This window comes from Myotis nattereri (genome assembly GCF_964212035.1).
Source record: "Myotis nattereri genome assembly, chromosome: 13".
Classification (NCBI taxonomy): Eukaryota; Metazoa; Chordata; class Mammalia; order Chiroptera; family Vespertilionidae; genus Myotis; species Myotis nattereri.
The window spans coordinates 38,723,800-38,748,491 of NC_138088.1; the positions used below are offsets into that span (position 1 = coordinate 38,723,800).

General features: G+C 43.3%; 1 protein-coding gene and 1 pseudogene across 2 annotated transcripts in view; one reads left to right on the plus strand and one right to left on the minus strand.

Moving 5' to 3' along the window:
* The window catches only part of PLCE1 (phospholipase C epsilon 1), a 260,258-nt gene that overhangs the window by 216,286 nt on the left and 19,280 nt on the right, over nucleotides 1–24,692 (plus strand). Inside the window, exons 18-24 of the mRNA XM_081104349.1 lie at nucleotides 1,486–1,644; nucleotides 6,979–7,108; nucleotides 11,393–11,434; nucleotides 12,347–12,468; nucleotides 13,342–13,459; nucleotides 18,805–18,936; nucleotides 19,973–20,263. Of these exons, the coding sequence (XP_080960475.1) occupies nucleotides 1,486–1,644; nucleotides 6,979–7,108; nucleotides 11,393–11,434; nucleotides 12,347–12,468; nucleotides 13,342–13,459; nucleotides 18,805–18,936; nucleotides 19,973–20,263 (994 nt within the window). The remainder of the gene's footprint in view (nucleotides 1–1,485; nucleotides 1,645–6,978; nucleotides 7,109–11,392; nucleotides 11,435–12,346; nucleotides 12,469–13,341; nucleotides 13,460–18,804; nucleotides 18,937–19,972; nucleotides 20,264–24,692) is intronic.
* On the minus strand, nucleotides 13,913–14,224 carry LOC308529147 (small nuclear ribonucleoprotein G-like; annotated as a pseudogene). The gene has a single exon. The product of its transcript is annotated as a small nuclear ribonucleoprotein G-like (transcript).

The following is a 24,692-nucleotide window of genomic DNA, read 5'->3' on the forward strand; positions in this document are numbered from 1 at the left end:
TCTGTGGTTCTTTGGAGAGGCCAACCCTCCAATACTTCTGGAACCACAAATCAGGGGTGCCGAGATGTTCCCTGTCATTGTTTGTGGAAAAGCTGACAATATCTCAGGGCAAATCAGTCAAATCTTCCTGAGGCCCACCCCACAGATACAGGGTCCAAGTTGGCAAGGAGCTCGGCGTGGCCACAGCAGTTGCTATGGTAACACTCCGCCCTTCCTTATACAAAGAAACTGTAAAGCAGATTTAGGGGAAAATATGCTATTACAATATCCCCTACCCTCCACTGGTAGAGGCTTTTGTGGAAACATGGCTTTCAGTGGGAGGGAGGGACATAGCCAGCAGGAAATGTCCTCAAACGCTAATGCCAACAAAACTAGCCTTTCATATGTCTTTCCTTTGCCATCATTTAGAAGAATGGTCTCTAAACTTTTTTGATTATATACTCCTAACAGTAAAACACTAAGACATGTATTCCTTTAGTTTACTTATTGACTTATTTCTAAATCATATACATATCCTATTTATTAACTTATTTTATATATTAAAACATGCAAAAAGTAGAATATAAAAAATAATAACAGAAAGGATAAAGTAATAAGTGAATTTTAAACACTATTACTTATTAGTGGTTAGAAAAAACTTTGCTCTCATAAAAAATTTTTAAAGTGAATTTGCTATTTACTTATTGTCTAAAGTTTTCATGTGACTGAATATGCTTCATTACGTAATACTTATCCGGCAGGGAAGATACCATTATTACAGATATGCTTCATTATTTCTGAAATTTTGAATCTCCTGCATCAGGAGGCTCCTCCTTGTCCCTCCGGGACCTCCATGAGCAGCTCCTGACATCAGACCGTGTCTGACTTACAGACTGAGGGAATGAGCCATCATTTCAGTTTGTACATTAAACATTAATCAGCTTCCATTTTTGCTTTTTTCTAATTAAAAATAGCTAGAAATAGCATTTGCCGTATTTCCTACCCTTACCCCAGTGGATCATCCTGTGCCTGATCCTCTCCCACCTCCTTGAAGCACACACACTCCACTTTGGAGCCAGTGCTCAGAATCTTTGTGAGAATGGTGTCTGTGGTTCTTTGTACCAAATGGTGAATTCTCCCTATTATCTTTCATCTTTGTCCCTACTCCCTACCTACTTCAAGGTTTCTATTCTTTGATTTCTTACCCGCATCTGGAGCAGGCCACCTCTACAGACCACAGCCTCTAACTGAATCTGTTTTCTTCTTTACTACAGCAGACCCCAGAGCATTCTCCTGAAGAGTTAGAGCTCGGCCCGTGGAGGAAATGGCCTGGCCCCTCCTCCTTGCCTTCTCACCACCTCCCTTCCTCCCAGTAGGAAACTACTGGGGAGATGGGGACACAGCTTCTTTGCTACTTCCTCTTTCTAGGATTTTAGAAACAGTTCAACGGGGCTGAAACAATTCAAGTAGAGATAAAAGGCATTGATTATGTGTTTTTCTTTCTAGACTGTATTTGGAGAAAAACTGGTGGCTAAGTTCTTATTTGAAAGTGATTTCTCAGATGATCCAATGCTTCCTTCCCCTGACCAACTTAGAAGGAAGGTGCTTCTCAAAAATAAGAAGCTAAAAGCCCACCAGACGCCGGTGGATATCTTAAAGCAAAAGGTACTGTTCTCTTGTTAAAAAGGTTATGGGTTGCCCTAACTGGTTTGGCTCAGTGGATAGAGCGTCAGCCTGCGGACTCAAGGGTCCCATGTTTGATTCCGGTCAAGGGCATGTGCCTTGGTTGCGGGCACATCCCCAGTGGGGAGTGTGCAGGAGGCAGCTGATCGATGTTTCTCTCTCATCGATGTTTCTAACTCTATCCCTCTCCCTTCCTCTCTGTAAAAAATCAATAAAATATATATTTTTTTAAAAAAAAGAAAGGTTATGGGTTATGGGCAATCGGCTATTAATGGTATCAGTAAAGCTTCCTGTTAACAGTAGGCAATTAGTGGTTAAGTTTTGGGGAAGTCGAAAGTTATACTTGGGTTCAGTGTCCTCACACCTGTGTTGTTCAAGGGTCAACTGTACAATATTAGCCCGTGTTCTCTTTTGCCTGGCCCTCCTCCAGGGCTGCGTCACTAACTCACAACCAACCAGCATTGGGGGCCTTTTCTTCTGCAACACTGTTCCTCTGTGCTACTTTCTTTACCCAGCAACTACTGCCCACTTCTCCCTGCCAAGCAGACACGCTTCCCTGCGCATATCTCTACTGGCTTCAAGATGTGTCTCAGTGTCCTTGGAGCTTTTGCCTTTCCCGTCCTGCACACAGTCATTTGCAGTCACTTATGCAGCCTCTGTCCCACTAATGAATAGATTGTGTTGTACAGAAGTCTTCTTTATGCGGAGCCCAAATCCTCCTTCCTGTTGCTCCTACTCTTTGGCAGTACTTCTTCCCTCTGCAGCTGCACAGGCTAATTGCATATCTAGAAAGCGAGCATGTGTCTCCCCACCAGTGTTTCTCTTCTCCAAGCTAAACATTCTTGTATCAACTGTTCCCCACAGGATATGGCTGCTAAGAGCCTTCACTTTTCATTAAGAATATTTTGGATTGCCCTGACCGGTTTGGCTCAATGGATAGAGCATCAGCCTGTGGACTGAAGGGTCCCAGGTTCGATTCCAGTCAAGGGCATGTACCTTGGTTGCGAGCACATCCCCAGTAGGGGGTGTGTAGGAGGCAGCTGATCAATGTTTCTCTCTCATCAGTGTTTCTCTCTATTCCTCTCCCTTCCTCTCTGTAAAAAAATCAATAAAATGTATTTTTTTTTAAAAAAGAATATTTTGGATAGTCTTAAATTTGTAGACATTTTTGAATTTGCCAGTCTTAAAAACGTGATTTCCAGAACTTCTCCAACTAGGGTCTGGCAGCATGAGGACAGGGAAGCCATCACCTCTCTTCATGTGAGCATCATGCCTCGGTTAATGCAGCCTAGAACTGCACTCACTTTTAAAATTCTCTCATGCACACCAGACTCATGTTGACTTTGTGGAAAACAAAAAAAAGTTCAGTTCTTTTCACAGGGACTGTTCTTATGTCTTATCTCCCCATTTTTCCAGGTTTGCAGTTAATTGTAACCTTTCGTGTGCAGGAGCCTCATATTTATCTTGGTTAAATTCACTCTTCTTGACTTTGGTATGTTATTGCAGCATGCAGTTATTGCATTTACAATTGTAAATTTTGACATCTGTCGTCAATGTCAGTTTTTCAAACTGTGCCCTCATCCCAGGTTGTCCTTGGGCCAGACAGCCGAATAGAGAGCCTGTGGCCCTTCTCACAGAACCTCCTGGAGGTTAGTGCTTAGCGCTCCCGGCTGGTGCTCCCCTTTCTTGCAGCCCACATTTCTCCAGAGTCACTTTCAACTCCTTTATTTATAGAAGAGAAAAGTGAGGCCTGCCGAGCCCTTGATGGGACTGTCTCAGTGCCACCCAGCTCCTCGTGGCAGAGCTAGGACTCAGACCTAGGTCCTCAGAAAAGACCTTCTCAAACACAACACAGGAGTCAGAATATATTGATGAGAATCACTGGAACAGATTTAAAAACATAGATCCTTAGGTCCCTAATCTGCCCAATGAAGTCTGAATTTTCAAGTCAGGCCTGGTAATCTGTTGTAATTATATCATCCTGGAAGTTTGGAAATATTGCGTATCTGTTATTTCCCACAAAGTGAGACCTTATCCAAAAAGCCTAAGCGGTTACTGTGTGGGAGATTTGTTAGTAAAACCACGCTAACTCTTCCTAACCACCTCTTCATTTCCTGTGTTCTCACAGCCAACTATTGTCAGGTAACTTGGCACTTCCTACCATATAATTTCCACAACTTTTGGAAAAATGGGGCAGTGTAATCCCATTTCCAGTTTTTTAAGACCATCCCACCCTGATATCCCAGGGAATGTTGACAGTCATGTCTGCGAAGACTTGCAGGTGCCCGGCAGGCTATGGACTGGTGACCTGCGTTCACACCAGGCTGGGTGAATGGATGCTTTGAGCTCCAGTGTGCGCAGACCCAGCCCCTAACTCAGAAGGCCTGGGTCATTTCTATACAAGAACTTACCCTCAGTGAGGATGGGCTAACTCAGAGTGGGGTTTCTGAAGCCCTCCATCTGCCTCAAGCTCTTGCTGAGGCTCTTATTGAACCCTCCTGACTGCACCCCACCAGACTTCCTGTATTCTGACCTTGTCTCCTGAACTCCCAGGCTCTGGGGAAACAGAGCAGAGTAAGACATGGTTTCTGCCAAGCCCCATCTCCTCGTCTGACCCTTCACTTTAACCCCCTAACCTATATTTAAATTGCTTTTTTAAAAATCCTCATCCAAGGATATTTTTTCCATTGATTTTTTTAGAGAGTGAAAGGGGGGGAGAGAGGGAAGGAAGGAGGAAGGGAACCTCAATGTGAGAGAGACACATTGATTGATTGCATGTGCCCCGACCAGAACTGAGGGTCAAACTGATACATGCCCTTGACCAGAATCAAACCCATGACCCTACGGTCAGTAGGACAGTGTTCTAACCACCGAGAAAAACTGACAGGGCCTGAATTGCTTTTATTCAAGGGCTAGGGGGCCTGTTTTTCTGTCTCAGAATAAGTAGCATATTGCAAAGAATAGTGGTGTCCGCTCTTGACTGTCCATTTGAGGACCTCTCCCGTACTTCTTGTGCTGGGGGAAATATCTGAGCATCTAGGGACCTTACCACTCACTTTCCAACATTTACTAGGCAGTGGGAATTTGCGTGGCTCCGCTCCTAGCATACAGCTCGCACATTTTTCTGCCAGTGAGCCAACCGGGCTCTTTGCAGCATCATTCCCAGCATTTGGCTCTGCCTTGAATGCTTGCTATGTGGAGGCCCTTCTCTTTTCCATGACTAATAGACATGCTTTTGTGGCTCACTTGTGTCTAGAGAAGATTCCCTGAAGCTTTGAAGACTGCTAATCCTATGAGACTCTCTGAAAAAAGATTTAAAATTCCCCGATTAAAAAGCATGGGAAAGGCTGTACTGGAAATCTTTGACAAGTCGTGCCCTTTAGCATATTAAGTAAAGGCCATGTGAAGCTCCATAGTAGGAATGTGTTTCAGTTTGTGTAAGTGGCTGTTTCCAAACTTCCATTGTGTTTTTGTGGTTACTGTAATTGTCCGTTTTTAAATATATTTTTATTGATTTCAGAGAGGAAGGGAGAGGGGGAGAGAGAGAGAAACATCAGTGATGAGAATCATTGAATGGCTGCCTCCTGCACGCCCCCTACTGGGAATCAAGCCCCCAACCCGGGCATATGCCTTTGGCCAGAATTGAACCTGGGACCCTTCAGTCCGCAGGCAGAGGCTCTATCCACTGAGCCAAACCGGCTAGGGCTAATTGTCAGTTTTTACATAACTGAGAGTGTTACACAAAACTCACTTTGAGAAGTCCCAGCCTAGACAGTGTTCAGTTATCCAGGTGGATACAGCTATAGACATAGCCTAATCTGTATCTTGCTTACGTATATGTATTTATTATAAAGGTCGTATGACCACAATTCAAGAACTTCGGGGAATACATAGTTATTTTAAAATATACATAATTCCAAGGCCCAAAACAACCTGTATTACAGGGATTCTTAACCTTGGTAATATCCAGAAATAGAATTCAGGGGGTCACGGAATTTAGATGGAAAAAAAAAACTACATCTTCATTTTCACTAACTGTTGGCTGAAATTTAGCATTTCCTCCGATTATAAATGTAGAGAACAAACCACAGTGACATTGGCAGTACCTATGTCTTTGTCACCAACAGAAACTGTAGATTTCTCATATTATATCACAGTTGTTACAAATGTCTCCAAGAATTACATATGCTCGTCACTATTTCAAAAACGTTACTTGGCCTACCTATATTCATGCTTTTACTGTGTTAATAAAGAAACCCATATTCCTATTGCACAGATTTGTTTTTTCAACATTTGATAACTGTGTTCACCATTCTTTTTTTTTCCTGTATAATCTTATATATTAATTTTTATACATTTATAACGTCATTCTGAGAAGGGGTCCTACCTCACCACACTGCCCGAGGGGCCTGTGCCACAAAAACACGCCAAGAATCCTGCTGTATTTCCATTTAAGAGTTAGTCTTTCATGCATGTCATTTTATATCATTACAAGAGATTCATAGATGCTGAACCAAGGATATAGAAATGTACAGGGTGGGCAAAAGTAGGTTTACAGTTGTTCATATGGAAAAAGACGTGCTTATGATTATTACACTAGCTTTGTTAAATAATGTCACAATGCAACTACAAACCTACTTTTGTCCACCACTGTATGTGTGTTTTTACAGATACACACACATATTCATTTACATGTCTAAATATTATATACATATAAATAATCCTATATTTTGGATTATTTCCTTATGATAGGTGCCCAGACCTGTATTCTTGTGTCCTGTCATAACCCCACACAGTGGTTCTAGTTGAATATAAATAAGGCTTATGACCTTCCTAGCAGCGATACCAAGTTTTTGGAAGTTTCTAAGCCTATTAATCTGATGAAATTAATCTGTTGGTCTCTTCATCCATAGGGATTCTAACATTTTTCTCAAGGTCGAAGGCCTTTAAATATTATTTTAAGAAGGAAAAAGAAAAATGGTTTCTTAGCAAAGATTTACTTTTCCAGAATTGATGGACTGGTCCACTTCAGCATTTGGGTCTGAGGCACCAAGGTTTCTCCGGGAAGGTTTGCCTCAGGGAACCACGATTCCTTAGGATTTTTCTTGAAGAAAGCGCCAGGATCCCTCTTGCAGAAAAGTTAACATTCACCCAATGATTAACCTTGTACTTCAAGTGAATATAGATTTTTTTTTCCTTCCCCAAATGAGTCAAAATAGGATAAACCACTTTTAGCGTGAGATGGTCATTTTGAAAGCTGTAAATGAACGTTCAGTAGCTTAGCATCTGCAGTCTTTAATTGTTGATATCTTACAGGCTCATCAGTTAGCATCCATGCAAGCTCAGGCTTACAATGGTGGGAATGTCAACCCCCCACCTACTAACAATGAGGAGGAGGAAGATGAAGAGGACGAGTATGATTATGACTATGAATCTCTCTCTGATGGTAAGAGAAACAGACCCTATGCTGTGCGCAGAGAAGTGCCTTGGTTTTCTGTTGGGGGAGGGGGGAGTGGTGTCTTTCCCCCTGCCCCCCAAAAATAAGCCCAACACTCCAGAGACCAGCAATACAAATTGTTGTCATATATTGTCCAAGAGTTTCTGAATCCTTTCACTTAGCGAGAAGGACCAAGTTAGCCACTACAGCCACCACTCAAGGAAAGAAGAGGAAGGTGTGGGAAGCAACACAGGAGTCATTCCTAAGTGGGTTTCTAGAGGAAAAGCTGAGAATGGGGTTTCTCTGCGGTTTCTGACTTCATTGATGCTCTCAGCAGGAATTGTAGACTGTGGCGGAATCGTTGCTGTCTCCTGCATCACCTGCAGGGGGCAGCATGATGTTCCTGTACTCTCCGCTCTCCCTCTCACAGCTTTCACTCCTGATTTCTAGGAGCATGAAAAAGAAAGAGGCATCATTTCCTTACCCCACCAACCTCCTTCTCACATTACTAAACCAATGACACATTTTCTCCCAGCCCCACCAAAGGGACAAAACATGGGCAAGCTAATGGCACAATACAAAAAAGTCACCCAAATAATGTTATCTAGAAATTGTTACAGGTAAAGGATTCTTTTTACATGAGAATTAAGTTTTGGGTGTGTTTTGTTTGCACTAAATTAGTGTCATTTGTTACAGATTACAAAATGTCCTCTCAGGTCTCATTGCTGATGATAGACTGTTTTACTTTGGCAAATTCTGTAAGACAACAGTGTAGTAAGGAAAATATGCCAACGTTCTTATTTATGTAAATATTGTACATGTGGAATGCATTACTTCGCTGTAAGATAATTGTTTTGCTAATGTGCATCTATGCACTGACCAGGGACCACTCACCACTGGCACTAAGACAGCCAGACTGCCCTCCAGGTATCTGCTTCTCACGCAGCAGAACTGTCTCCTAGTCATGTTTGGCTCCTTGAACCTCCACCATGGCCAGTAGTTACAACCCAGTCTTTTTGTGCGCCCCCCTCCTCCAAATACAATTCTAGTCTGTCCATTTTTTAACTTTAAGTATAGTTGACATACAATATTATATTAATTTCAGGTGAGCAGGATAGTGACTCAACATTTATGTCCTTATGTCCTCACTACAATAAATCTAGTAACTCACCATACAGAGTTACTATGATAATCTGTTTTCTGTACTGTACACTGCATCCCCTTGACTTTTTTTTATACCTGGAGGTTTGTGCCTCTTCTTTCCCCTTTTCACTCATCTCCCATGTCCCTACCTTCTGGCAACCATCAGTTTGTTCTCTGTATTTGAGTCTGTTTCTGTTTTGTTTGTTTGTTTTATTTGTTTATTTTTTAGATTTCACATATAAGTGAAATCATACGGTATTTGTCTTTCTCTTTCTCACTTATTTCACTTAACATAATACTCTCTTCAGTGTTGGCAAACCTCTGACACACGCGAACTCATTTTTTTGGTTGATTTTTCTTTGTTAAATGGCATTTAAATATATAAAATAAATAACAAAAGTATAAGTCTTTGTTTTACTATGGTTGCAAATATCAAAAAATTTCTATATGTGACACGGCACCAGAGTTAAGTTAGGGTTTTTCAAAATGCTGACATGCCGAGCTCAAAAGGTTTGCCATCACTGGTCTAGGTCTATCCATGTTGTCACCAATGGCAAGATTTCATCTTTTTTATGACTGAGTAATATTTCATTGTATATATGTACCACATCCTTTTTATCCATTCATCTATCGATGGACACTTAGGTTGCTTCCATATCTTGGCTATTATGAATGATGCAGCAATGAACACAGGGATGCATATATCTTTTTTAAAAGTATGTTTTTATTGATTTTAGGGAAAGGGAGATAGAAACATCAATGAGAGAGAAACATGGATCAGCTGCCTCTTCCTACTTGGGGATCAAGCCTGAAACCCAGCTTGTGCCCTGAACTGAAGTGAACCAGCAACCTCCTGGTGCAGAGGACGATGCTGAACCAGTTGAGCCACACTGGCCAGGATGCAGATACCTTTTGAATTGTTTTTGTTTCCTCCAGATAGACATTCAGAAATGGAATTTTTGTATCCATTTAATATTTATCTTTAGTTGATTGCTTCATACCATCAACTAAAAACCAATTTATTTATTTGAAATCCCATCAGATTATATGAGGGTCATATTCTCTAATGGGGAGGTTAAAAGAGGGAGAAAAATATAATTTTTATATTATATTCTTGAAAATTTGTGGGAATATGAATATTTCTATATTGACTTATTCTTCCCCGTGGGTCCCTACAACAGTCATGGTGATGTTTTCCCATAGAAAAACAAATTTATTCAGATAAGAAATGAAAACCAACTTTTTTGGTTGATATTTAAGGTATCAACCAATCCAGAAGTAATTTCCTTCTGTAAGAAGTTAGTGCATTGGCAGATACATCCATTCTCTATCATAAGTCATCCTGTGTGTTTTTTTCTGTGCTTTTAATAACAAGAAAGGAGCTGGCGCCCTAATTGGTTTGGCTCAGTGGATAGAGCGTCAGCCTGAAGGGTCCCAGGTTCGATTCCAGTCAAGGGCACATGCCCAGGTTGTGGGCTCAAACCCCAGTGGGGGGCATGCAGGAGGCAGCCTATCAATGATTCCCTCTTATCATTGATGTTTCTATCTCTCTCTCCCTCTCCCTTCCTCTCTGAAATCAATAAAAAATATATTTTTTAAAAAAAGAAAGGAGCTGGCTTTTCATTATTATTATTATTATTGGTGTTTTGATATGCAAATTAAAAATGAACAGGTTGGGGAAAGATCTTTCTGATTTACAGGCATACCTCAGAGATATTGCAGGTTGGGTTCCAGACCACCGCAATAGTCATAATATTTTTGCTGGTGGAAGAGCTTGTAAAGAGCTGCAATATCAGTAAAGCACAATAAAATGAGGTATGCCTATGTTTTCAGGAGAGTAAAATTTAAACCCTACTCCACTGAATATCTATAGTAGTAGAGTGCTTTTCTAAAACCAGCATGTGCTGGGTGAGGTATACATGGAGGGGGGGGGGGCCACCAGGTCTGCCCCATGGACTGTGAGACTTGGGCATTGTCCTTTCACACTGTGGCCTTAGGCCCCTCGGGTGTGTAATGAGAAGGCTCTGTACATGTTGGCTGACATTCTCCCTTCTTCCAGCACTAACAGTTAGGACCTACAACAATCAAACCCTCTGCCGCCACGGGGTTATTTCCCATTTCACTGAAAGATTGCTCTGACGGGCTGATTCCCAAACGGGCCCGTAGTTATGCCGTGACATGTTGAAGTCTGGCCTGTGCAGGCTTCTTGATGCTCCTGGTACGGGTCCTGTCACTCTTGCACTTTTGGTGGTGGTGTGTGTTGCCTTACTCCTCTCTGCTTCCCTCCACCACCTTCACTTTCTCCAGCTGAGCTGAGGACAGAGAAGCCTGCCTGCTGTGGGCAGGACCAGTCCCAGCTTCATCAGCTTCTTGTAATGATAGGTCCCTTGGAAGCTGTGCCCAGTCCCCTCAGAAATGAACGTGCTCTCAAATTTCTGCATAAATTTGCAAGAGTGTTCACAGGCCTTCTGAGGCCCTCGCAAGCAGCCCAGGTTGAGAATCCGTCTCGAGAATCTGGGGCCACAGTTTATCTCTGTGACAGCCCCAGGCCTCCGTTTCCACATCTATAAAATGAATTAGTCTGAAGCCTCCTTTGCTATAAAAATGTGGCAATTCCAAAATTGCTTCCAGAAAATCTAAAGGGTGTTGTACATGGGGCTCATGTGTTTCAGGAACCACTACTCTGGCTTTTAGCCAGTAAGTTCTAAGCGACTGTTTAATTAAATTTCAATAAATATCAATTAATTTTTTCCAGCTTTGCTGTTTATCCTGACTAGCTTTGAACATGCCCTAGAGTATAGATTTGAACTGGCAACTTAATATAGAAATATTCTATCACAATGACTACATGGTCCTAAAAAAATTAATCAACTTATATCCAGTGGACATAATGTATTATTGGGAGTATTAATGCAAAATGTGGGTGTGGCAGCATGTTACACATTAACAATGTTTGTGCTTCTTTTATTGCTAGCCTTTGCATCCCTTAGTAGTCAAAATAGTACATCGATGGAAGAGTTCTTATTTCATTTATCTTATCACCTAAGCTGTAGTTATTTATGCTCTGCTTCATACCTGAGTTTAATTTATCTGGCTTTTTGTCTTAATTTCTCTTACTTTTATCTCCTTTCTGATTCTGTTTTTCTGTAGCAGATGTCCTTACTGCTTCTCCTGCTCCTAACTGTCAGGAAGGTAAAGCCACTCGAACTGGCCATTTAACTGCATGAATGCCGCCATCTGTTTCCAGTTTCTTAGGCCTGATTAGTATGACGTTGTGACACTTACGTGCATAAAAATGTAGTGAAATGATTGATCTCACTTACCTCGTGGCAGCCTGCATAGCCCTGATTTGGTATAACGATATTTTGGTCTAAGCATTTGTGGTCTGATGAGATAGTAAATCCGAGGTGAGAAATGTGCTTTCATGTTTTTCATTTTAAAAGAACATAATCGTGATGTACCTCTAACACTTTTAAAGACATTTTGAATAGAAATTCAACGTAAGACCAAAGTATAGAAGTATCTCTCATACTTTGCATATTTTTAGATATATTTCAATTCCTATCCCTAAGATTCTCACTTAGTCAATTGATAGACAAGTATGAAAACTTTACTTTTTAATTAAGTATAATTGTGAAAACTGCATTGCAAGTGACAATGTCTTTTTTCTTCTGGTTTTGACATTTCTAGAGGTAAAAGAGGCTAATAGCTTCATTTCAAAGTGAGAGTGATTAGACCACTCACCATCTAGAAGTGCTTCAACCACTAAATCCTTCCCCAACCCGTGTGCCGAGAGCTTCTTGACACAGGGCATCTTCTGTCATCTTTGCACAGAGCCAGTCATCTATATGAAAACGAGCCTTCTCATTTAGATGATGTCTGTGTGGTACCAAAACTACTGGCAAATGAATCCATGCAATCAAAAATAAGCACACTGTTTAACAAAATCTAAAAATTATACTTCAAGCCATCATTTTGGTAACATGTAGCCAGCCTTGTCTCACAACAAGCACAAGTGTCTGGGTATCCTTGCCATGACGTAGACGTAGCCCTTGAGTGAAGCGTTTGGTTCTTGTGCGCTGAAGCCTGCCAACTCATTTTCAGATAACATTCTAGAAGACAGACCTGAAAGTAAATCGTGTAGCGACAAGCTTCAGTTTGAGTATAATGAAGAAATCCCCAAGAGGATAAAGAAAGCAGATAACTCTGCTTGCAACAAAGGAAAGGTGGGTGAATGGTTTCTGTTAAATTACACTTGGACCATGACACTCTTGTCAGTTTCAGGTGGGATTTCCTCCTTCCCTGCCCCTTCCCTTCACCTTTCCCCTCACTTTCCCTTAGATGCCAAAGCCCACATGGTGATGCTATGGGACACCCACCTGCCATTTGTAGAAGGTTAGTCATTGATTCATCCAGCCAATACCTACTGAAGGTGTACTGGGTGGCAGACACTGAGGTGGTGCAGGAGGTGGTTTAGTGATGGAGCCCAACCCATCAACAATGCTTGTAGGTAAATAAAAGAGCAGTGACTTCACAATGTTCTCAGAGCATTAAGAAGATGATGTTGCAGAAGGAAGATTTAGCCAAACAGACAGAAACGGCATGCAGGCCAAGAGGACAACCGGGTGTGTTCAAGGAATCGCTAGGAGTTTTGAAGATGTTGGGGATGACCAAGAAGATGAACGGGGCCAGATGGTGAAGTGTTAACCGAGGAAGGACACTGAGAATAGAAGGATAAAATAAATACCCAGACTCTATCCTCAAGTGCCTCACAGAATATAGGCTCTGAGCAAATCTGTAGACGTAATTGCAGTGAGAATGTTAGAGAACAAAAGAATAAAATATCAGAAATGTGAGCCACAGAAGATACCTGCTCGATTCTCTGTTCATTCAGCAAATACACACTGACTGTTCCACACTGGACGGCACCCGGGCGTCAGACTCACTTCTTGCTCTCAGAATGTCTTTACTCTAGGAAAGGAGTTAGGACACAGGGGTGAATGTAGAGCAAGGTGAAACCCACTGGGAAAGCAGCAGATAAAGGGTTTCTGGGTGGCATATACCTTCCATGTCAACTGGTGTAATTTTCCCCTTGCTAGGTGTATGACATGGAGTTGGGAGAAGAATTTTATCTTCCTCAGAATAAAAAGGAAAGCAGACAGATTGCACCAGAGCTTTCCGACCTTGTCATCTATTGCCAAGCAGTAAAATTCCCAGGTAAGAGAAGTCAAGCTCTTCTAAAACATTTAAAGGTGCCAAGAGATAAAAATATGCTATTTATTTAATTGGGTATTGTAAATATTCTCAAAATAGCTAAACTGTGTTGCTGAAATCATTGTTACAATACATCCTAAATATTTGTTATTATAATTTGCTGTGATGCTCATGAGGAAAATACCATAAAATATTTATTTTCCAGATCATATTATGTCTTTTTATAATAGTTAATAATGAAAATGATAATAAAATAGTAATATTCATAACCCCTAGTAGCTAAAATTTATTAAGCATTTAAGTACCAGGATTTGTGTATTTTACATACATCATCTTATTGCCTTCATAATAATTCAATGAGATATTGGGTTTATTCACCCTCCCCCCCCTTTTTTTTGACAAATACAAAAGTTTATTTAACAAACGTTCAATGTGAAAATGGACAGGACTAGATTTTTATATTGTAGTGAAGCAGGTGCTGAGGAGAGGGGACATATGGAAGCAGTTGATTTCTCTGGTAAACACAGCCATTCTTTGTGCTCGTTCCGAGGCTTCTAACATGCTGATACTATGTCCTCGTATTACCACCATTCCACTGTCGTTCTGTTACCCACCAGTTGCCATCTCCACACATTCACCTATCACAAGATTCATAAAGGGACCAAATCCCTGCAATATTCCTTGGCCATGGCTTCCACCACTTAATTTCAATGATAACTTCTTGTCCATAATTTTTTTTTTCAACTCAGGAGGGTGAGCTTTGCTCATGGCATCTAAGCGAGCTCAAAGATACCTCCAAACAGAATTCACGGCCTCTCTGACACTCCTGCGGTCAGCCCAGCATTGTGCTCCTGACGTCACCAATCTACTCCCCATTTTTAAATAAGACAAAGTCTGAGAGAGATAAAGCAATTGGCTCTAGGTTTCAGAGTAAAGCAGTTAAGACTCTTCTTTGAAAGTGGCAGAAGTTGGCTTACACAAAAAGTAAACTTATTGGCTCATGTATTGAAAAATGGGTACAGAAGTTTCAGGTACGGCTTGATCCAGGGCCCTCTCCCTGTTTCTCACTGTCTCTGTCATGTTGGCCCTCTTCCCTTTGGGCTGAAAGGCAGCTGCAGCAGGCCAGCACTACATGCTCCCAAGTTCAGCTTCAGTGTAAGCCGCTCTTCCAGAACTTTCTGCAGCAGTTTGATTGTTTTTCACTGGGTCCTCTGCCCATTCCTGTACTAGTCACTGTGGCCCAGCGCAGGCAGTGCTCAGACTGTCCCAGGCCTCTGTCACCTGCCCTACCCCTGAGCTCCACCCAAACCACAAGGGGCGTTTCAGTGGGAGAAAAAGTTTCCTCAGTTGGCCATTTCTAGAAGTAAAGTGCTGATAAACAGCTATTAAAAAAGGGGGTGGGGTCCATTTCAGCTAACAAATGGCATAACTACGATTCTGGAGCCTGTCAATCTGCATTGCACAGCCTCGCCTCTCTTGTCAGTGCCTGTCGTCAGTCAGCTCACCCAGTGTGCATCCCGCAAGGGGACAGCAGGAGGTGGAGGGCAAACAGGAGAGTCCATAACCTAGGAAGTCAGAAAAATCTACCTCTTTCTACCTTGAAAAAGGATTCCCTTGCAGAGGACAGGAAAGCTACTGGAATTGGGGGATTGTCTAAATGTTAGCAAACTTGGCCTGGAGAGGGTTAAAATACCAACCCTCATTTTTTTCAATATGGTCTGAATGCAGATCCTGGCTCCCAGAGGGTTATCTTAAGCATCAGTTCTCACACTCTGCCCTGAAATTGGGACAGAGGTATTGGGCTATTTAAAAATTAGGTAATAGTTGTCTTTTTACACACCAGAAGGAAAAAAAATCATAAATAGAACTTTCTCAATTTTAAGCTCTCTCCCATAAAGAGAGAGATTTTGGGAGCTGCTGCTGCTTACCTGTTGGCAAATTCTGTTGAGGAGAATATGAATGAATAATTAGCAAGCAGAGATCTCGAAGACATGCAGGAACCTAGCCATTTAGGTGTAGTTTCACAGACCAGGCCTTCTTTCACATAAGTACAATGTGATCATATTTGCAGCTGGTGAAAGTGTTCTTATGATGAGGAAAAATACTTTTCCTGTCAAAAGAACCTCATGGCCTGCATGTCCTTCATCACAGGAACAAGTGTGAAGGTCACTTCGTTCAAAAATCACACTCTTTGCCTCTCCTGTTCTTTATAAACTCAGCTCACACTACACCCAAACCATCCCACAGGCTTGGTCTTTTCTTCTCAAGCACTGAGTAGATAAAGAGCAAAAATGCCCAAATTTTGGAAGAGTCAAAGGTCATTGGGTCCAACCTCTGACTGGAGGCACAGGCTACACATGGCGTTATTTGGCTTATTTTTAAAACTAGAAGCCGTGTGCACAGATTCGTGCACTGGGTGGGGTCCCTTGACCTGGCCTGCACCCTCTTGCAATCCAGGACCCCTCGGGGGATGCCAGAGGCCCAGTCCACAGTTGCCCTGATCCCCACAGGCCGATCTTTGGTTAATCTCTTCCCATCTTTCCCCCTGCCCCTTCCTTCTGAGATTCATCAGTCTGTTCCATGTTTCCATGCCTGTGCATTGAGCGTCTGCCCCCTGGTGGTCAGTGTGCTACCAGTTGAATGGTCACTTAGGCTTTTATAGATATAGATTCCCAATATGCTCTTCTTTTAAAGTGTTTAAATGGCACGCAGTCTTTCTAAGACATATGTAGCTTAATTTTTTTAGTAATTGAAATTTCGGACATTTTTCTTTTCCCAACTTTACTTCCTTTCTCAAAACCACTAAATTGTGTTGCTAGAATCATTATTATACTACCTTCTACATCTTTATCATGATTATTATTTGTTCTGATGCTCTGGGGGAAAATACCATAAAATGTTCATTTTGCTACACTATGGATTTTAATTTTGCTACATTATCCATTTCAATGCATCTCACTCTTCACCATCCCAAGTCCCATCCACAGAGGCTTGTGCAAAAATATCTTCAGAGCAGTGAGGCAGCATGAAGACCACATGGCGCGACCTTCCCCAGAAGTACAGTAACCTCCCCAAGTCAGGAACCCGCTTCAGTGTCAGGATTCCACTCCTCAGTCCTTGACTACAGCAGTTAGTTAACCTCTCTGCACGTCAGAGGCCCTTCCAATAAAAGAGACAGAACAGTCCTCACTTGCAGGGTTGTTGTAAACATTAACAATAAAGTACCTAATGTGACTAGCACGCTATCTACAGGTAGTTGGCTCGCTGGAACTGGTGGCGGTTGCTATTCTTATTGATAAACTAGAGGCCCGATGCACAAGATTTATTCGGGGGGGGGGGGCAGTCAGACATCCCTCTCGCAACCTGGGACCCCTCGCTCCTAACCACCCGCCTGCTCGCTCCTAACCGCCCGCCTGCTCGCTCCTAACCACCCGCCTGCTCGCTCCTAACCACCCGCCTGCTCGCTCCTAACCGCCCGCCTGCTCGCTCCTTTCCTCTCGGCTCGCCGCTCCTTAGTGCTGCCACAGAGGCGGGAGAGGCTTCCACCACCACCGTTGTGCTCACCAGCCGTGAGCCTGGCTTTTGGCTGAGCAGCGCCCCCACTGTGGGAGCGCACTGACCACCAGGGGCAGCTCCTACGTTAAGCGTTGGCCCCTGGGTAGTCAGTGTGCATCATAGCGATTGGTCGTTCTGGTTGTTCCAGTCGTTCCGCCATAAAGATCGCTGAGCTTTTACATATATAGATGAGCCAACAGAGCAGATTCCTCCCCTCTCCTGATCACCAGCCCGTGTTCCTGCTTCCTCGCCTCACCCGGAGAGAACAAGCCAGGCTGTTCACAGAAGGTCCCACATATCCCTGGGGAATGTCGACGTGGGCCAGGATGTGTGCCAAACTCCCAGAGTGAACATGGGCCTCACTCTGACCTCTCATCAGTTTTACTTGGGAGAAAATCTACTGTTACATCATTGTGTAGAGGGCAAAGTTCACACAAACTTTTAAGATAAAGCATGAAAACTCACTAGTGCAAGTTAGCACATCTTTGTGGTTACGGATAATTCAGAGAGAGAAAATTTAGAAGCCCCATAGCTGCTATGAACCGAGCACTTTCTCTGAACAAGTCACTCTACTAAGTATGTAAATATACATGATCTCATTTCATCGTGACCACAGCCCTTTTATAGGTGAGCAAGGAGTGCGGAGGGTTCGGTAGCTTGTGGGCGGTCACACCACTAGGAACTGGGTTTAAACCCCAAAGCCTCTGCTTTTATTAAACACTCCTTTATCCTGTCTTCTCTGATGATGTTTTTGGAAGGTGTATTTTCATCTCAAAGAGGGCCTCCTGAACACTGCTCCAGCTGAAGGAATTATTATCTAATGCAGTGGTCGGCAAACTGCGGCTCGCGAGCCACATGCGGCTCTTTGGCCCCTTGAGTGTGGCTCTTCCACAAAATACCACGTGCGGGCGCGCACGTACAGTGCGATTGAAACTTCGTGGCCCATGCGCAGAAGTCAGTATTTTGTGGAAGAGCCACACTCAAGGGGCCAAAGAGCTGCATGTGGCTCACAAGCGGCAGTTTGCCGACCACTGATCTAATGGTACAATGTAGACAGTGGAAACAGTTGGGAGGCCACGGGCTTGCCTGGTGCCTTTAACTCACTCTTCCTGCACTGGATCCAGGTCTGCATGGTGTGCATTCATTTCCTCGTTCAGCAAATATCTGTTAAAGTGCTGCTGCGTGCCAGGCACTGTGCCAGGCAGGAAGGAGTCAGGGAGTGGTTGGACCAGGAGTGAGAAAGAGAAGCCGTGAGGCATCACTGTCATTTAACATATTTCTTGTTTAATCCTCAGACTAAGCCTGTGAGTTCCTATCTTTATACCCATTTTGTAGATAAGGAAACTGAGGAACAGAGAAGGTGGATATTAAGTCAGGGCTCGTAATGGCAGGAATTCAACCTAGACAATGTGATGCTAAAACTCGTGCTCCGAGCCATTCTTTCATCTCTCAAAATTGAATAATTCGGTCCTGATAATTCAGTGTTGACTGGAGCACTTTCTTTTTATGCAGTTTTTCAAAATCTTTCTGGTGCACCATCAGGTGGGTGTGGGTGCTATTTTGCAGTCATTCTGTAATAGCCCTGCAGTTCTTGTCACATTTGCCCACAGAGATAAAAACTTCACTGTAAAGCCTGCAATGCTGCTATTAACGGTGTTGAGAATGCGAGTGGGTCCTCTGAGCAGGTTACCAGGGAGTAGTAAGACTTCAAAGTAAACATGGACAGGGATGGAAAATGTCGAGTTCCCTCGCTTGTAGTTTTTGGCTTATTTATTTTCATTTTATGGGAACAGGCCTGTCAACTCTAAATGCATCTGGCTCTAACAGAGGAAAAGAAAGGAAAAGCAGGAAGTCCATTTTTGGCAACAATCCGGGCAGAATGAGCCCTGGGGAGACGGCATCACTTAACAAAACATCTGGAAAAAGTAAAGTCACCTTCTTTCGATACCTTTGCTCGATTCCGCATGCTGGATAAGTCCAACATTTTACTGTCGAAGCACTTCCCTTGAACTTTTTCTATATTTTTTTTTTATTTCCATGAATGTTTATGTTATCTAAGTGTAGTAGAAACATTTTTCAATTTTACATGTTTAACTTCCTAAAAAATAGCACTTCACTGAAGATGTTCTAACAGTGTTTGCCTCAATAGGGAAAAATTGGAACCACCTTGGAACATTCTAGTGGTTCTTGGAACTGCTCTCGTCACCATTATAACTCCAGAAGATATATCCATTTTATTACTAATTACTTTTTATTATAAAAGTAATAAATTCTCATAGTTAAAAAAAAAAACTCAAACAATATAGGGTACGATTAAAATTCCTTTCTATTCTCAATGGCTCAGTTCTAGTCCCCTGAGGTAACCACTGTTAGGTTTATTGTGTTTTGTTCAAGAAGAATAAGATTCTTTTTAAGATGATCCCAATGGGATACAACCGAGCATATTTGTATAACTTTTATATTGCTGTAACTTTCCAAACAGCTTTCTGAGCATATATCTACTTTATTCTCCTTATGCCTCTGTGGTTTTCCATTGTGTATATACTGTCATTTAACCACTTCCTCACTGGTAGAACATTTGGATTGCTTCCTGGTTTTTTTGTTGCTGTTTTTTCCTTATAACAAATGCTAAAGTGAATACCCTTGTACATATATTGCCATGTATTGTTCAAATATATCCACAGGATAGATGAGGCAAAGGATTTCCAGGCTTTTAACTTAAATTGGTGCTTCTGCACTCATTTTAAAGCTCAATAACTATCATTTTGTTTCGAGGTGGTGGACTAACTCAAGTATAGCATAACACTACTGTAGCGTAACTGAATAGTGTAACACCATTAAGATCTACTCTGATGTGTTACATGGTTATAATTGTTTTACCCAGATGTTGTTCAGATTTATCTTTCTAAAACATTTAAAGTGTCCTGCACTAATCTGAGGCTAATCTTTTGGGGGGTTTAGGTTCCTATGAAGGAATGCGACAGGCCTGGGAGGAGTCTTCTTCCCCCCTCAGCCCAGCCACGTCCCTCAGCGCTATCATTAGAACTCCCAAATGTTACCATATCTCATCGCTGAATGAAAATGCCGCCAAACGTCTGTGTCGCAGGTATTCTCAGAAACTGATCCAGCACACCGCCTGCCAGCTGCTGAGGACTTACCCGGCTGCCACCCGCATCGACTCCTCCAACCCCAACCCTCTCATGTTCTGGCTGCACGGGATACAGCTCGTGGCACTCAACTACCAGACAGATGGTAACGGCCTCTCCTCACCTCTCTCCTTCTGGTCTTATGTTCCAGGAAACATAGTTCAACAAACAACATTTTAGTTAAGAGGGGCAAGATGCCAGACTGGGGCACCCCATATGTAAGAGCAAAAATACCGGTGCATTTGATACTGAATTGTGCCCTTGATGTTTCAGAGTTAAGGTGATAGGAAAGAACCTTAAAGAGGTCCCTAGTAATCTCTTGTTCTTGCTCCCTTTTTAAAGCATTTTTTTAAACATAAGGCTACTCTTTTGTGTCTTTAAATAAGACCCTGTTTAGGGCCGTGTCTAGTTTGTGTCTAAAGACCTTTTGGGGCAGAGAGTTACTAACACCCTTTGGTAAGCTGTCTTGCTAAGCTATTCCTTGCAGTGGATAAGTAGTTGTCACTCCAAGCAAATTGCATGTTAGCTTCTTCTTACCCATTGAGATTGAAATGGAGAATAATGGTCATTGCTCCCAGAGTAGCTCACATGGAGAAAACAAGTGTGCGAACCAAGAAAGCAGTGTTAGTTTTTCTCCACTGTTGAGGAAACTCTCTTAGCAGGAATACCTGATGAGGCCTGACGTCCAGAACAAGAGCTACCATTCATTGCACACTTACCGTGCGACAGACACCGTGCTGAATTTTCCTTGACCCCCTATTATCTGATTTAATCTTTGCAACAGCCCTAAGTGGTGGACACCTTTATGATCCCCATTCCTCAGATGAGCAAACCAAGGCACAGAGCAATTGATTTGCTCAAGGTCACAGAATGACTAGTAATAATAAATTCAAGGACGCTGGGAGTGGAGAGGATAAAGTATTTTGCTTCTACTTGGTTATGGGGGCAGGAAGGGAGCTGCAGAAGATAAAGAAACAGTCGATGAGGAATGTTTCCTCGAAGCACCTTCAGAAGCCACAGTCTTTCCTTGGGACAGCCAAGCGGCCTTCCCGTTCCTCTCGCGTCACCTGAATCAGATCCTAAGCAACTGTGCTGACCCGCCAGCCACAGCATAGCCCTGTCTCCAGCCAAGGTCAAACCACCTTTCGCTCTCGAACCAGCTAGCCACCTGGTACTGGTGCCAACAGTGCCCATGTGTGGCTGACCCTGCCGACGCATTTTTATTTTTTGTTTGCCCTTGTTATATTTGCTTCTTTCCATTGAAATTAAATAACACGATGCAGGTGAAGTACCCTACTTAGCATAGTGGCTGGCACAGAGAAAGCATTCCACAAACGTTAACGATGATGAAGTGTTTTTGATAAGTTATGAAAACAGTAGGATTTGGACTCGCAAGTGGAAATAATAATGAAATATTTTCAAAGTTGTAAAAGTTTCTTTTCAATCTGTCCCAAGTGGCTTGCGGGCTCACATCTCTGACCCTGTCTGTAGCCCTTCGGCGCCCTTGGTTATTATGATACTGAAATATTTTAAGTCAAGTGAAATCACTAGCAAGATGGTTTTCTCAAGGAAATGGAAATGCGTTTGGTTTTGGATGTGCCCGCTCTCCTGGGCGTGCCAAGGCTGGTGCAGACACACTGGCTCCACCGATGGCAGAGGGAGCCGCCGCTGAAAGGAGCTGCCCCTCCTGGCTCCCTCCACCACCACACTGAGGAAAGGTCCCGAAGCACACACTGAGGCTGCAGCTTGGCCTTCACTCACCCCTGAAGGCTTTGCCTCTCTCCCAAATCAATCTGGGAGTACATGTTCGAGCTCCCTCCTCAGGGGAGACAGATGGCTCTATTGATGGTTCATCCTCAAGTTTCTCCACAGAGTCTTCCAGCCCAAGAGAGAGTGCTGCCATAACGCCTCTCGGGTCCAGTGCCGCAGGCAATGATTACACGCATCCCCACGCTGGACAGAGCACAAGCCACAGGCAGTTTCACCGTGTTCACCTGTAAAAATGGTCTTCATTTGCACAAACTGGGCATAGAGCCTGGCTAATATCTTGCACGCAGTAGGTGCTCAATAAATGCACGCTGAGCTGAAACAGACTATCCCCCTCTGCCCTACTGCAGTCTGAGCCTGTGGTTCTTGGGTTTTTAGGTACTTTTCTGTGGATTGCAAGTCCAAATAGATCAGAGTCTATTGGACTCATTATCTTTTAATTTTTACAAAGAATTCCTAGATTAGGGAGCACTTGATTTTCCATGAAACATCCCAACCAAGTAACAGAACCCTCTCCCAGTGTCCCTCTAGCCTCCGACTGTGTTCCATGGATCATCGGCCTTGCCACTTCCTGGATGTCAGAGGACCCTGATGCCCCAAAGGAGTGTCCATTGACTTAGGGTCATCTCTTCCCAGAATTTCTAATGGCTCCATCATGTTTAAGAAGGTCTGCGGTGATCTGGAGCCAGGAATAGCCCAGGTCTGCACTCAAGGAAACCAACTCTTGAGTTTGGAAACTGACTTGAGCCTGGTATGCAAACCTGGTGATGGCTGGCACCTGTCCCTCGGCATTCTTTCCACCTAGAGCAGAACAAGTGTAAGGACATGCGACCCCATCAAAAGAAACGCTGTTAATATGGATCCTGCTTTCCTGAGTGATTGTCAAACTCTTTATGATGACTTTTTTAGCCCCAAAATATAGGCATCATTATTATGGGAATGGTGCCTACGTAATACAAGGTTTTTAAATAAATAGGAGACCATAAAGGTACTGATAAGCCTGACCTGCCTCACAGGCATTGACTGAGATGGGCAATCAGGTGACATGGAATCATGCACCCTCCTTCACTTGCTGACAGCAGGGGTTTTACTAGTAAAACGATAGCCCCAGGTGGAGTCCTGGGGCCACACCTAGGGGCAGTTGGAGGGCTAGATTTGAGGTCCCAACTTTATTCCAAAATGAGCAGCTCCGCCTGCATCTGGTTTTACCTGTTGGATTACTAAATGAGATTAGCCTCAGCTGGTTTGGCTCAGTGGCTAGAGCAGCCATGGGCAAACTATGCCCCTCGGGCCGGATCCAGCCCGTTTGAAATGAATAAAACTATTGAAAAAAAAGACCGTACCCTTTTATGTAATGATGTTTACTTTGAATTTATATTAGTTCACACAAACACTCCATCCATGCTTTTGTTCCGGCCCTCCGGTCCAGTTTAAGAACCCATTGTGGCCCTCGAGTCAAAAAGTTTGCCCACCCCTGGGCTAGAGTGATGGCCCATGGACTGAAGGGTCCCGGGTTTGATTCCAGTCAAGGGCACGTACCTCGGTTGCAGTCTCCATCCAGCCCTGGTCGGGGCCTGTGCAGGAGGCAACCAATCAATGTGTCTCTCCTCTCACATCAATGTGTCTCTCTCTGTCTCTCCACCTCCTTTCCATTCTTCCTTAAAAAAAAAAATCAACAGAAAAATATCCTTGGGTGAGAATTAACAGAAAAAGAAAAAGTTTGGGAAAGTACAAGGATAGACATAGACCTCCTAGGATCAGACTTCATACCCCAATGGGAGTTGACATCATAATCATAATTTATTACCTACTGTTCATTGAGATCTTCTATGTGCCGAATGCTTGGTAGAGACTTACACACGTTTTCTCATTTATGACACGCCTGTCGGGTGTACACTGTGCGGCTCAGTTGTTGAGATTGGATCAGATTGCTGGGGTTTAAGCCCCAGCATCCACCACTTAGTAACTGTGTGCCTTGGGTTCTTTCACTTCTTGTGCCTCAGTTTCCTCATCTATAAAATGGGAAGCACTGATGTACGTCAAGTGCGTGGAATGGGGCCCGGTACACAGTAAGAGCACAGTAAGGGTGAGCTGCTATAATTTTTAGTAATATATATCCATTTCACATTCATCATCTCTGCATGAGCTAGCCTGCTTCGCTCTCTTAGCCATCCTAGCCCAGGTCTATGTTCCTCTGTCACAGGGTGGCCTGAGAAGAGAATTCTCTCGTCCTGCAGGCAAGACAGCCTCAATGAATCAGTCACATCAGGACTGGACGGACCTGAGAGGTGGGGTCCAGGGCACTGATTTTATAGATAAGGAGACCGAGCCCACGTAGCTTTCCTATGCCTTAGACATCTGACCCCAAGGATTCCTGCCTACAATCCCAGCCAACCCCACGTATACGGAAAAAATTTTACACACGAGACATGTGGAGGCTAACTTCTTATTGCTCCGTGGTGCTCACCACACTTTTCCTTGATGTCGGTCCATGTAGCACAGTTGGCTCTGCACATGGAAGGAATCTATCAGAGGGAACATTTGTCAGGTGTGCCTCATAAACCCTGTGTTCATCTGGGCAAACTTTCTACAGACTTGCGCCATCAGATGAGCATTCATGTGTGTCAGAGCCCAAACCAGTGCGGGAGTCCAACGTTCATCCAAGAACCGTGCCAAGTAAAAGCTGGCCACAGACGACTGGAAGCCGTTATGAGGGTTCCCAGGGTTTACGATGGAGGGGATGGATCATGGACATGATGTGAATCACA